The sequence below is a fragment of the Talpa occidentalis genome, unplaced genomic scaffold, assembly GCF_014898055.3.
Source record: "Talpa occidentalis isolate TD23 unplaced genomic scaffold, MPIMG_talOcc4v2.1 talOcc4.3, whole genome shotgun sequence".
In the NCBI taxonomy this organism is placed as follows: Eukaryota; Metazoa; Chordata; class Mammalia; order Eulipotyphla; family Talpidae; genus Talpa; species Talpa occidentalis.
Window position 1 is genome coordinate 125,341,633 of NW_023603184.1, and position 15,100 is coordinate 125,356,732.

The 15,100-nt window shown below is 34.2% G+C and overlaps 1 protein-coding gene across 4 annotated transcripts in view; it reads left to right on the forward strand.

Annotated features, from left to right (window-relative positions):
• Window positions 1-15,100, forward strand: part of NBEAL1 (neurobeachin like 1) — a 145,432-nt gene that overhangs the window by 69,568 nt on the left and 60,764 nt on the right. For all 4 annotated transcript variants that reach the window (XM_037523880.2, XM_054700003.1, XM_054700001.1 and 1 more), the window contains 10 exons: window positions 1,175-1,334; window positions 1,441-1,543; window positions 2,103-2,259; window positions 4,317-4,475; window positions 6,905-7,064; window positions 9,917-10,005; window positions 12,449-13,024; window positions 13,357-13,532; window positions 14,255-14,408; window positions 14,722-14,850. In XM_037523880.2, the coding sequence (XP_037379777.1) occupies window positions 1,175-1,334; window positions 1,441-1,543; window positions 2,103-2,259; window positions 4,317-4,475; window positions 6,905-7,064; window positions 9,917-10,005; window positions 12,449-13,024; window positions 13,357-13,532; window positions 14,255-14,408; window positions 14,722-14,850 (1,863 nt within the window). The remainder of the gene's footprint in view (window positions 1-1,174; window positions 1,335-1,440; window positions 1,544-2,102; window positions 2,260-4,316; window positions 4,476-6,904; window positions 7,065-9,916; window positions 10,006-12,448; window positions 13,025-13,356; window positions 13,533-14,254; window positions 14,409-14,721; window positions 14,851-15,100) is intronic.

Here is a 15,100-nt window from a genome sequence, read left to right on the forward strand (position 1 = left end):
TATATTTAATATATAAATGTAAATGTATATGCAACTAATGTAAGTGTATATGCATATTTAATAGCATATATGCATATATTCATGTATATAATACGCATCCCTCTCTTACACCAAAGCATATTGAACATATTAAGATGTTCTTCTGCATTTTATATTCTTTGTTTAACAATAAATATTAGACTTCTTTCCAAAAAAAAAAAAATAGTTCGTGTAGCAGCATGGTTTTCCTCCTAAAAAATATGTTTTTTTCAAAATTACACATTTAATCTATTTTAGTGGATATAATTTATTTTACAAACAGCTTTTAAAAACTTGTATTGAATCACCTTATATAAGAATTATTGATCTTGGGGCCTCCCTGGTGGTGCAGGTGGTTGAGTGCTGCACTGTGAAGCGATCTGCAGCCTCTGCAGCCTGGGTTCAATCCTGACCAGCAGGCGAGAGTCCCACATGGCATGGCAGACCTCTCCTGTCTCGCCCGATGCTCCCCTCAGCAGTGTATTTCTTCAGTCTGCCTGTTCTGTTCCCTGCTCTGTCTCTGCTGAATCCTCTCATCCTCCTGCACATCTGGCCTGTACCCCGGTTCTTGTAGAAATAAATAAATCTTTTAAAAAAAAGAATTATTGATCTTTTATTATGATGCATAATTTTTGATATATGTGACCTGATTTTATTAGCTTTGATATTTCATAAATTTAAGACTCTATTTTAGGAATATGATAGTTGGGATATATGTTCCAGTGTTAAATCAGAAAAATTAATGTTTAAGTTGTTTATATTTTTCTTTTTTTTTTTAAAGATTTTTTTATTTATGAATACAAGAACTGGGGTACAGGCCAGAGGTGTGGGTGGGTGAAAGGATTCACCAGAGACAGAGTGGAGAACAGAGCAGGCAGACTGACTGAAATACACTGCTGAGGGAAGCAGTGATTGAGTCAGGAGAGGTCTGCTGCGCCATGTGGGTAGCTCCCTGGCCGACCAGGAATCAAACTCATGCTTTGGTGGCTATGGATAGCTTCATAGTAATGCATCTTAACCCCTTGTGCCACCAGGGAGGCCCATGTTTATATTTTTATAACCAAGATTTTTATATTTAGTAGGTGTTCTGAATATGATTTCATGCAAATATTATTTAAACCAAATTTTACAGAATCCTCTTCTATTTGGATTTCAGGTGCCAGCTACCTTGATGGATGTTAATGTATTGATGGCAGTCCAATTATTAATTGAACAGGTGTCATTGGAGAAAAATGCGCAGCTCCTGCAACAAATGTATCAGTATTTACTTTTTGACTTTCGTATTTGGAACCATGGAGATTTTCCCTTTCGAATTGGTGAGAACAAGCTATTAGATAAAATTTTTTATTTGTTTCAGAGATTTATTACTACCTGTATTACTTTATTTTATATTATCATTTAAGAGTGAATTTTCTATTTTAGGTCATATACAGTATCTTTCCACCATCATTAAAGATAGCAGGAGAGTTTTCCGAAAGAAGTATGGTGTACAATTTCTTCTAGATACGCTTAGGATTTACTATGGGTATGATGTCTTGTTCCTTCTCACTTTGATAGTGTTTCTTGTCTGCTGCTTCATTGAAATGTCTAGATTGCTTACTTTCTAGCAATTCTATTGTCCTTTAACTTCATAGAGGCAGAATACTCTGGAGGTTGAAGTGATGAACAATTGATCACGTGCATTGGGTTGGAATCTTGTGTTTCATTAGTTGTTTATCTGTAGACAACTTATAAAACATTTTTTCTAAAATTTTCTGGTCTGTGGCAAGGAGATAGTATAATTGTGAAATTCTATGGTTATTTTTAGGATTAAATTAAATGAATTAATAATGTATAAAGCACTCAACTGTGACTGCCACATAGTGAAGGGTACATATATATAAACTCTTTCCACAATTTATCTCTTTGTCATTGAAACTCCTAATGTCATAAATTTTCCTTTAGAAGAAAACAGAATCAAAGATACCATGAATTCTAATAATTGTATTTAAGCATATTTTTTAAACTATGAATTCTTTTATATAAAAAATACAAACAGTAAAAATTTTAAATGTCAGTTCTTACATTTTTGCTTTCTCTTTCAGGAGTGATTGTAAATATAGTGAGCTGTTTCTAGATGATATTCGAACAATAAGGACGTCTTTGTATGGACTAATTAAATATTTTCTGTGCAAAGGTGGGACTCATGAAGAGATACAAAGTATTATGGGTTACATAGCTGCTATCAATGAAGAAGAACAGGTATTATGCCCAAGATAAATTTTATTTATTTATTTTTATTTATTTATTTATTTATTTATTTTTTTATTTTTTATTTATTTATTTATTTTTTTAAAAAAATATTTTATTTATTTATTTATACAAGCACTGGGTACAGTCAGAAACGCAGGAGGGTGAGAGAATTCACCAGAGCCAGAGCGGGGAGCAGAGCAGGCAGGAGGACCGAAGTACACTGCTAAGGGGAGCAGCGGGCGGCAGGAGAGGTCTGCGCGCTATGTGGGACCCTCCTCTGGTGGCCGGGGAGCAGCCGGGGATTGAACCGGCGCTGCAGAGGCTGCAGGCAGCTTCACAACCCAGCACTCAACCGCTGCACCACCGGGGAGGCCCAAATTTTATTTTTTTAACATTTCAGTTGCCACATCATCCTTTATACTATATATATATATATATATATATATATACACTATAAACATTTTAAGAGTAAAATGTTTATAGTGTCACATACAATATTATGCAGTTACAGTAGTGAAATTTATCTCCTAACTAAAAATTTAAAATATATGGCAGTATAAGATATTTTTTTAATTAGCTAGAATATAGAATGTGGAAATAGTTGCTTTTTTTTGGCAATTCTGAAACCTGTTTTTATATGCCACATAATGTATATTTACCTATCATAAAAGCACTAGGCAGATTTTATGGATTCATAAAACAGTTAACTTAGAATCATAAAAACCATGCATTAAGAGTACATTATAGGGCCTCCCCGGTGGCACAGTGGTTGAGCGCTGGGTTGCGAAGCTGCCAGCAGCCTCTGTAGCGCCAGTTCGATCCCCAGCCGCCGGGCGAGGGTCCCACATGGTGCGCAGACCTCTCCTGCAGCCTGCTGCTCCCCTCAGCAGTGTACTTTGTCCATCTGCCTGTTCTGCTCCCCGCTCTGGCTCTGGTGAATTTTCTCACCCTCCTGTGCTTCTGACTGTACCCAGTGTTTGTATAAATAAATAAATAAATCTTTAAAAAAAAAAAGAGTACATTATAAATGTTTTTCAGTGTTTAAATGCTTACACATTAATTCATTTAAGCCTCATAAAATGGTTTTTAGTTTATGGTGCTAACCAACTTTACATGGGAACTTGTCAGAAATGCAAAAATATTCAAAGCCCTCCAGGTGTTGCTGGAGAGCACCCTCCAGGTGTGCATGGTAAAATTCTCGAACCACTGATAAGAAATATATAGACCAGGAATTACTCTTCCTATTTGTACATTTGGAAGTACATATTCAGAGAGATTATGTGACTTTACTTAAAAAGTCACTCAGCTGATAAACCTGGGACTAGAACCCAGGTCTACTTACTATAATTTCTGTGGTCTTTCTGTAGACTGCTCTTAACACGAAACCTTAGCAACTTTAATTTATGTTGATGCAAATATTTTGCCCTCTCTCTTACAATATTCATTGTGTTCTAAGTGAGTTGCTGTTGTGTAGATGAGTTAAATTAGGTTATTTCCCTTTGAAGTTGAACTATTCCAAAAATTTATTTAGAACAATGAGTAGTCATCTTATTTCATGATAGCCATGTTGTGATTCATTGCTAGTGATATTTTCTTGGTCAATTCAGTCTGTTCTTTATTGATATCTTACTATATCCATAAAAAAAAATAGACACTGTAGGTATATAATTATAAATGAAATATCATTCTCTTTTAGCCTAATGGAGGCAGAAGTTGATAGGAGAAGTTCATAAATGATTATGAACCCCAAAAGAGTATGATAATATCTGTAAAAGAGATAGAGATTATAGAGCTTTTCATAATAGACTGTGTTGAGAAGGCAAGGAAAAGCTTTATGGAAGAGATGGCTTTTCAGCAGGTAAATGTGGATAGTGAGAGAATAGACAATGAGAAATAGAATGAACTGAAAGCATAACAGAGAAAAAAAGGCAAGACTACTCAGATAGCCCTGTTAAACTAGAATATTAGGAAATACAGGATTTATTTAAATAACTGTTTGTGGTATATGACTTTGTGCTTCCATATATGAGTGTGGTTATTTGTTTTGTGTTGTTTAATTTTAAAAGCTCTTTGGAATTTTGGATGTACTCTTCAACCTTCTACGTACCAGCCCAACCAGAGGTCAGCTTTTCTTACTGCTGTTTGAACCAGGAAATGCTGACATACTTTATTCCTTGCTCTTAAATCAGAAGTACTCTGACAAACTAAGAGAAATCATTTTTAAGGTACAATAATTTATTAAGCATCTTTGTATTGGGGGATATTTGTAGGTATTTTAATTTAATGTAACATTATTTTATGGACATAAAATTTTTTCCATATATAATTCTATGTAATTTTAAATTGTTCAACATGTTTTGGTACGTATTTTTCATGTTTTTGTTGTTTGCATAATAAAAACCTAGTTATATTGTAATCTGATATACGCATCAATGAAAATCTACTTTGTTATACCATCCTCAGTGTAAAACCTCTCATCTCCTTTTGATAAGGTGGGTCTCCATGGCCAATCAGACATTCTAGCAGTTAATAATAATAATTAGCCTTATGTAGCAGCCACTGTTTGTCAGGCACTACTTATCTTACTATATTAGTTTACTTAGTCTTTTTTTTTTTTTTAATTTTATAGAGGCATGTTTATTTATTTATGTATTTATTTATTTGCTTGTTTTGTTTATACATGCACTGGGTACAGTCAGAAGCGCGGGAGGGTGAGAGAATTCACCAGAGCCAGAGCAGGGAGCAGAGCAGGCAGAAGGACCGAAGCACACTGCTGAGGGGAGCAGCGGGCCGCAGGAGAGGTCCGCGCGCCATGTGGGACCCCCCCCTGGTGGCCGGGGAGCAGCTGGGGATCGAACCGGTGCCGCAGAGGCTGCGGGCAGGTTCGCAAACCAGCGCTCAACCGCTGCGCCACCGGGGAGGCCCAGTTTACTTAGTCTTTGCAAAATCTTTAGAAGGTGGATATCATTATCCTCCTTTTGAAGAGGATGAAGAAACTGAGACCAGAAAATTTAGTAAATTGCCAAAGGACATAGAGTATATTTTTTAAAATATCCATCTTCAAATTTTCTGAAGCCTCCCACTCCACCTCTTTTTGTTAACTAAAAATAGAGGAGTTAGTCATATTTCTACTACCAAATGATTTATTTTATTGTTCATTATGTTTAATTGCCTTTTGCATCATTTGCACAGTTTTTCCTCTTGCATCATTAATGTGACATTTAGTCAATTTATGGAGTCATATCTGAATTGCCTGTTTTGGAATTTCTGAAGTTACAAAGAAAGGTGTATGACCAATGCTCTCTCATTGTGTCTCTTGATTATTGGTTGTGGTGACCCCCGAGGCTGCTATTTAAAGCATCTGCTCATGTAAGGATCCCTTTGTGGAGACAAAAATGTTAGTTCTCCAAAAATGGCCTTGTAGGGATTGCTTATGATATTATTCCACCAAGATTATCCTTTACACTTACGGTCCCACTGTCTCACTTTTAAAAATATTACCTCAGGCCTCCCTGGTGATGCAACCTATGAAGCTGTCTGCAGCCACTGCAGCACGAGTTCAATCCCGGGCCAGGGAGCAACCCACCTGGCACAGCTGACCTCTCCTGTTCTTGTATGCATAAATAAATAAATCTTTAAAAAAAATATTACCTCTTAGCACAATTTGTTTAATGATTATTTAGACATAGATAGCCATAAAAATATGGAATGATATTCACCAAAACTACAACCTTGGGTCTTTATAAACAATGGATTTAAAATATTTCTCATTCTCATAATTTTTAAATTGAACATGTATATCTTGTAACTCCAAAATACTAGTTTTAAAAAATAAGTACTAAATATAAAATAAAATTGTATTAAATGTTAAAAAAATAAAAATAGCTCATGCCATGATATATTGGATTGCTAATTCATCCTCCAATTTGAGCAAATATATTCCCTTGTTGTTGAAAAATGTTTTGATTACTATTCCTTAATTAGATCATTAAATCAATCTATTAGTACCTTCATCTGTTGCAGAACACGCACACCTTTGTTCCTCTTACAAGCTGCAAAATTTGTTTCCATTTAAGCCTTAGCCATTGAAAAGAAAATTTTGAATTTTTTTCTTTAAAGATTTATTCATTTATGCATACAAGAGCTGGGGTACAGGCCAGAGATACAGGGGGTGAGAGGATTCGCCAGAGACAGAGTGGGGAACAGAACAGGCAGACTGACTGAAATACACTGCTGAGGGGAGCAGTGGGCAAGTCAGGAGAGGTCTGCTGTGCTATGTGGGTTGCTCCCTGGCTGGCACGGGATCGAACTCGTGCTGCAGAAGCTGTGGATTGCTTCACAGTGTGGTGCTCAACCCTTTGCACCACCAAGGAGGCTCTGAATTGTTTTTTTAATCCATCAGGAAATACATATAAACTAGAGTTGTAAACATCAGTTATTCAAGTACAGATGTGTTTCAGTACTTTTATTCTTAAATTCATTTTTAATTGTAGTATGATATGGGATAATCCTTATTAGTGCTGGGCTTTTTTTAATAGTTAAAGAATAAAATGATACTCAAAAATATTGTGCAATAATATTTTTTCAATATCACCCTAAATGACAAGCTTTTTAGATCTCTATATTTAGAAAAATGTATTGCTATTATGACTAGGTTTTGGAACAAATGTTGAAGTGCACTAATGTTTATGAACGAAGTAAACAACGTATTCGACTCAGAGAAGTTGGCTACTCAGGATTGGGACTCCTTCTTAATGAAACACCTGTCAATACGTCTCTCATGAAAAACCTCACCAATCAAATCATAAGTACAGGTATGAGGAGGGCTGGTAATACATCATGATACATTTAAGAAATGTTCTTCATAGTGGTATATTCTTACTTGATGGTTCGCAGATATTTTCCCTTAGGGTTTCCCCTCCTTCCTCAGGTTGCTGTTATTTGATACAGAAGGCTTTTCTTGGGTATACTGTTTTCCTATGTACTTTTGTTGTGTTTGTTTCCCCAGATCATAGAATAGTACCTTAATAGGCCTTCAGTAAATTAGTCAATTTCTTTCTTTTTTACTGAGTGATAAGTAAAAAATTGAATCTATAAAAAAAGGACACTAGAGAAAATAAGCACAAAATAATCTTTTCTTTAAGGAGTTTAAATTCTTAGTGGCAAAATGAGAACTATCACTGGTTTCAGATACTCTTTTTTGTTTCTAATTATTCTTAGTAAAACTTTTTTGTACTTACCACTTACTGTAGAATTTATATCAGGTGCTTGGGATTCAAGAAGGTATAAGATAAAGTTCTTTGTCTTAAGTGGTTTACCACCTTATTGATAAACTAAGATTTGTACATAAAGAAATAAATAATAGGGCCTCCCTCATGGCACAAGGTGTTAAGCACAGACTATGAAGCTATCTGCAGCCTCTGCAGCATGAGTTCAATCCCTGGCCGGCCAGGGTGTTACCCACATGGTGCAGCAGGCCTCTCCTGCCACGCCTGCTGCTCCCCTCAGCAGTATATTTCAGTAAGTTTGCCTGTTCTGTTCCCCGCTCTGTCTCTGGTGAATCCTCTCACCCTCCCACGAATCTGGCCTGTACCCCAGTTCTTGTATTCATAAATAAATCTTTAAAAAAAATACATTGATTTTAAAAAAAGAAAGAATAATATGAGCTAAGTAATATGAACAATATGTTTAATCAAAATAAAAGAACAGTTATTCAGGGTTTACTCAGGAGGATATGAAACATTTAAAAATTATATTCATTGTAAGATTTGACTATGGCTGTAATTCTCATTTAAAATGAAGTAATAATTTTAGCATTTATATATTTATTGTCCACAGTTTATTCTTTATGCCCAAAAGTAGGATTTCTGGGTCGTATGGTATTTCCATATTTAGTTTCTCAGGATAAATCTATATTGTTTACCATGCTGCACCATCAATAATGTCATAGGGTTCCTTTTTCTCTACATCTTCTCCAACACCTGTTGGAGGTTTTTTAATTCGTGCCATTCTTAGAGTGTGAGATAATATGTCTTTGTGGCTTTAACCTGCATCTCTCATATTGGAAGTGATGATGAATATGTTCACATATCTGTTGTCTTTCTGGATACCCTCTTTGGTAAATTGTTTGTTCATATTTGTTCTTGGATGGCTTAATTTTTATTGTTAAATTATATGAATCTTTTATACATCTTGGATAATCCCTTACCAGTGTAAATATTTTCTCCCCTTCAATATGGTGTCTTTTTAATTGTCATATATTTTCTTCTGCTATATAGAAACTTTTTAACTTGAGATAATCCTAATTGTTTGATTTTGTTTATAGTTCCCTTGCCATAGGGGTTGAGTTACCAAAAATATCTTCATCACTGATACCATGGAATGTATTGACATTATTTTCTTCTGTGTATTTTATTGCTCAAGTCTTATGTCTAAATTTTTACTCCATTTACAGTTTATTTTGTGTAAGGGGTTAGCAAGTGATCCAATTCCAGTCTTTTTATTTGTGGCTTTCAGTTTTCTCAGCACCATTTATTAAAGAAATTATCCTAAAATGAGCAAAGGATCTGAATATACATTTTTTGAAATAAGATATGCAAATGGCTGAAAAGGACAAGAAAAGACACTCAACACCCCTCATTGTCAGGGAAATGCAAATCAAAACCACAAAGAAATATCACCTCACTACTGTTAGGAAGGCTGTTATCAAAAATACAAGAGAGGACAAGTGCTGGGGAGGGATGTAGAGAAAAGGGAACCCTTGTGCACTATTGTTGGGAATGTAAATTGGAGCAAACACTATGAAAAACAGATCGCAGTTCCTCAAAAAACTTAAAAATAGATCTACCATATAATCCAGCAGTCCCTTTTCTGGGTAAATATACAAAAGAAATGATGTTACTCTCTTGAAAAGATATTTGCCTGTCATGTTTATTGCAACATCATAGATAATAACCAAGATATGGAAATGTCTAAGTATATATATCAATGGATAAATAGATAAAGATGTGGTATTGTCATGCATGTACCTGCACACACACATAATGGAATTGTTTTTAGTCATTAAAAAAGGAGATCCTACCATTTGTAGCAACATGGAAGAACCTGGAGGGCATTATGCTAAGAGAAATGTCAGAGAAGGAGTAATTCTATATGATCTTGTATGTAAAATCCAGAAAACCAAACTCACAGTAACAGGGAATTTATTGGTAGTTTCTGGGTCAAGTGGAGATAGGGAAATGGTAAAAGGTGATTAAAGGGTACTACAGCTTCCAGCTATAATATGAATAAATTCTGGGGAACTAATGTACAGCATGGCAACTCTCAGTAAAGATAATGTAAGTCGTTAAAAGAGCAGATCTTAAAAGTTTTCATCACACACCTACAAGGATAACTATTTGAAGCAATGGATGTTTTTAACCTTATTGTAACCATTTCATATTATTTGCCTTTATAGAATCATGGTGTTATATACCTTAAACATACAATGTTTATATCAACTGTATTTCAGTAAAGCTGGGGAAAAAGTAAAGGGTAACTACTACTGATTAAAAAATATAAAAATTAAAGAGAAATAATCACTTTAGCATTTATATAGCTATTACCCACAGTTCTTCTTTGGTTATCTGTGGAATTTAATTTTGGTGTTTTGTTTTTCCCACCATAGAACCTGTTATTAATTTCAAAGATTTGTTATCTGTGGTGTATATATCTCACCGAGCATATATAAATGTTAGAGTGGTCATCTGCAGAAAGGTTAGTAAACTTTTAAGATATACTTTTGAAATAGCAGTATTGTGAATAACTTTTAGAATGTTTTCCACCAGATATGTTTTCAGTTTGTTACTTTATAAATGACATAATTTTATAGTTTAATATTTTCAGGTGATAATCATAAGGATTCAGCTTATGAATTCATTCTTCACTCTCATTTTCCTTTGCAAAGTAAAATATTTATTATGAACCTTTATCATGAACCTTCAATGATTATGACCATTTCTAATTTATGTACTATATTTTAGAGTTTCTGAATCTTTGAACATCATGGGAATAATTTTCTGAAATTTCTTTATGAGTATTCATTCCAATAATGATTTGTCATTGGTGTACCCATTTAACTATGTCAGGAAATAGTTATCCTGTGTACCTTTTCCTAATTATAGCTGTGTCCTCCGTTGGTAACCACTGGCATGTTTAGTATTTAATTTGCTTCTTTGCTTTTCTTTTGAATTTTAGTCCCTATTCATGATAGCGTTTTCTTCATTAGTAAGTCTGGATACATATTTTTCACTTTAATGGTTGCATAGGTTTTTATTCTAAGACTATTCATTAAATAGTATCTGGTTCTTTGTTAATGGAAGTTGGTTGTTTAGGTTTTCTCCTGTTTTTCTATGTCAGTAAACTTCTGTTAACATTCTTTTTCATATTTCTTTATTTGTGGTATTACTTTTGTCAGATATACTCCATTAAGTGGAGTTGCTGTGGCAAAGTTTAAGTCATATTTTACATTTTGATTAATGTTGCCATATTGTCCTTGAAGCAGGTCTTAGAAATAACTTTCGGTGCCGCCTAGTTTTTTCCTACTATTTTTATATAAAATAGACTTAAAGCAAGTCTTATTTTATGGACATTTGTAGTTACAAAAAGTTTCTTAGCCAAGCAAGTTTGATCTGGAAAATTAATCTGTTATTTGTGCCAATAGAGTAATGGCAGCTCACTGATTGATAGTGTTAGTAGGGAAAGAAACTTGTCATGTTATTGTATATAAATCAGCATCAGCTGATGGTAAAACCATGAATATTGAAGTCCCTACCAACATTATACATCTCCTTGACACCAAGCTTGTAGAATTAGAACTTCTCAGAAAAGAGACATTCCACACATTGGGAACTGAAGTTCTTTTCATTTATCATAGAAGTTTTTGTGATAAAAATACTACTTAAACATCTTAACTGAATTTTGACAGTGCTTGAGAACATTTCCCCCAAAATTGTGAAATCAGTTGGGTAGTAGATCTCTTATATTTAACATGTCATTGTCTACTATTTAATTTCAGTTTCTTATTCTAGCTAAATAACAGCATTCATCTTATTGGTATTGGTGTTTTTGAATTGAAATTTGGTTTCTATTTTGTTTGTACAACATAGTTAATGAAAAAATGATTTTTGCAAAAGCAACCATTAACTTTTCCTGGAAAAAAATGAGAAAGGAAAATATTATTCTTGGGGTTCCTGAGGTTCTATCATAGTGTCGTGTATGTCCTATTTACTCACCTTAGTGCCAAAGCTGTACCTGGCACATAGTAGATGTTCAATGTTTGCTTTAAAAAATGTAACAGGGTCTTGGAAACTATTTCATTGAGAGGATGTAACTTTAATATATACTTATATATATCTCCATTTTATTTTTTTAAAGATTTATTTATGCATACAAAAACTGGGGTATAGGCTGGAGATGTGGGGAATGGGTGGAGGGTGAGAGGATTCACCAGAGACAGAGTGGGGAACAGAACAGGCAGATTGACTGAAATACACTGCTGAGGGGAGCAGCAGGCCATTCAGGAGAGGTCTGCTGCGCCACTTTCATTTTATTTATCCTTTTTTCTGGCCAAATTAAAATAATGAGTGTGTTGTTAACTATGGAGAATCATTTTCCTTTTTTCCCCCTTTTTTATCTTTCAGCAAATAATTGAGTACATTCATACTTTGTCAATGACTAATATGCACATTAGTGAAAAACACAGTATCTACTCTCCAGATAGTTTATAATTCAATTAAGATCATAATCTTTTGAAAGTAGGGCCTCCCTGGTGGCACAAGGGGTTAAGTCTCAGCACTGTGGAGCTGCCTGCAGCCCCTGCAGCATGAGTTCAACCTGGCTAGAGAGCTAACCCACATGGTGCAGCAGACCTCTCCAGTCTTACCTGCTGCTCACCTCAGCAGTGTATTTCAGTAGATGTGCCTGTTTTGCTCCCCATTCTGTCTCTGGTGAATCCTCTCACTCTCCCCCCTACCCGCCACATCTCCAGCCTATACCCCAGTTTTTGTGCTCATAAATAAATTAATCTTAAAAAAAAGAATATATCCTCTGACAATTTCTCATTAAATTACTTTGTCAGTATAGTAACTGAAAAGAAACTGTGTTTGATTTAAAGTATTGCGCGCTCTTTAACAAATTTGTATGCTTAATCTCTTTGGAGGTTTTACAGATTTTAAAGTCCCAACCAGATGCAGCACACCAAATATCTCAACAAGTTGGCTGGCAAGACACTTTAGTTAGACTTTTTATAAAAGCAAATTTTGAAAGTGGAGATACTCTTCATAAGCATAGTAGGACTATTTTAATGAAAGACAATGATAAAAATGTATCAACTGAAGATATCAAGAGTAACTTTGATGAAAAGACAGATGAAGAAAAAATGAACTCTTTTGCCTCAGCTCATTTATCTTCAGATCAATGGAGTTTGGAGGATAGACATTCTCTTGACTCAAACGTACCATTATTTCAAGAAGATAGCTCTGTGGGAGAATTATCTTTCAAATCAGAGAATCAAGAAGAATTCTGGCATAATAACCATTCACATTTAAGTTTAGATCTCAGTGGAATTGACTCATGTGAACTGAGTGACAGTGGAAATCAAATGCCAGATAGCCTGCCTAGCACTCCATCCCCAATAGAATCTATTAAATCATTTTCTGTGCAGTCTGACAAAGAAAACAGCATCACAAATGATACAGACTTGAGTGATGACTTCTCTTTGCTTGAAAGCCAAGAGGTAAAATTTCTTGTATGTCCAAATGCTGTTTTTATTTTTATATGTCTATATATAATTCTAATCTTTAGAATTTGTGAAGAATTATTAGCAGTTTCACATTCATCGTCTGTCTCATGATCTAAGATTTTCGATACCTAGAAGTCACTGAAATTTCATTGTTTTGAGAGCAAAGTCAGTATCTTATTTATCTTTGTGTCTTTAGGGTCTACCTAGTAAAGTTTTGAGTTCTCAAGACACTTATATATGTTAATTGATTATAATCAGTATAAGTGATGGCTCTCATCAACACCTCCTGATTTTAATAATTTAATATTATTCTGTCTTTTTTATAGAAATATGAAGAGGAGCTTATTCAATTATTGACAAGTATTTTGCATTGTGTAATGTGTAAAGGACTAGAAAAGTCTGATGATGATACTTGGATTGAACGGGGACAAGTGTTTTCGGCACTAACTAAACCAGGAGTCTCCAGTGAGTTACTTCGACCAGCAGATGAAATAAAACTAATGTAAGTGTCCGGTTAGTGATTTACCCTCTCCTTTGAGAGTAGATCTTTAGTCAATATTCAGTGTGTATAGAGAGAGAAAATGAGAAACTTTATTCTCAGACCCTGTTCCTATCTGTTACCATTCTAATAGAATATAGAGAGAAAACCACAGTGAGGCAATTTAATATTAAATTAATTTGGGTTTTAAGTAATTTCACAGTCCTTGTTTAAATTTTTTTTTTGCAATATCTAAGCACGTGGTGCATTGTATTCTACAATCTTGTCTAAATTTGACTGTTTCCATGCCTAAGGGAAGGAAATAGCGTTTTCACAAAAACGACTTCTCTAAAGCATTTACAATTCCCTATAGGGCTAACCTTCTATAAGGCATAATAAGACTTTCTTCCCTAACCTTCCCAATTTCCAGCTTTAAAGAAACTATTAAGTATCATGGATTGGAATGTGAATTATTCTCATTTTTTTTTGTAGTCAAGTAAAAAAAGTAATTTTACTTTGCCTTTTAGTGTTAAATATTTTAAAGGTACATATTCCAGAGATTTATAAAGTTGCTTCAGCTTACTAAATTCTACAGTGTTTTCTGATAGCTACCAATCATCCTGTATCTTTGGGGATACAGTCCTGTTAATTAATAGATCATATTCTATTTGTTCAGGTTTTTTTTTTTATGTCCTATTATTTTTCTAAACTTAAATGGTTTTAAGAGGACTTTGTTTTACACTTAGTTTGTTACAGAAGATGTTAGAATGGGCAGTCACAGAAAACAGAGAAGCAAAAACTAATCCAGTGACTGCTGAAAATGCCTTCCGACTTATGCTGATCATACAGGACTTTCTGCAGTCAGAAGGACTTGTTAATTCAAACATGTGGACTGAGAAGGTACTGTAATATCTCTTTGAATTTTTTTTTTGGGGGGTAGTCAAGGACTTTATTCAAAGTAAGAAATTTTATGCTCCATCTTTTCAGAACATCAGTATTTAATCAGGTGCAGTAAACATGGGTAAGATGTGGTGGTCTCAGATTTTCATTAATAATTATTAGGATAATTTTTTTGGCTTTTGCAAACTGAATATTGAACTAGTTCTGAAATGTTTGTGGTGTTTTTTGTTTTTTGTTTTTTTACTGTTGAGGAAACTCATCAACAGAAATTTTAAAATTATGTTTTTACTTTTCCTTTTTTTCTTTGTGATAGCTTTTCGAGGATATGATGCTGCTCTTTGATGGTCTGTCCATTTGGTATTCTGAAAGTCCAGAATGGGTAAAACTCTCTCAGATTCAAGTCCAGTTGCTTCTTGGATTCATTGGAAGGGGTAATTTGCAGGTTTGTCATATTTCATGTTTGCGTGCAGGATAGATAATATTTGTGTGATTGCTAAATGATAATGTTTCTAGTATTTTAATTTTTTATTAGTTCAAATAATATCCATGATTTACTTCTAGCTTTATTACTTCTGGTTTACTTATTAAGAAGTAGCTAATTGCTTATTTCATTCTGGCATTTATGACTCAGTGTAATATTAAGGTTTCCATATTATTTTTATTCTGAATTTGACTTAAACAGGTAAACAACT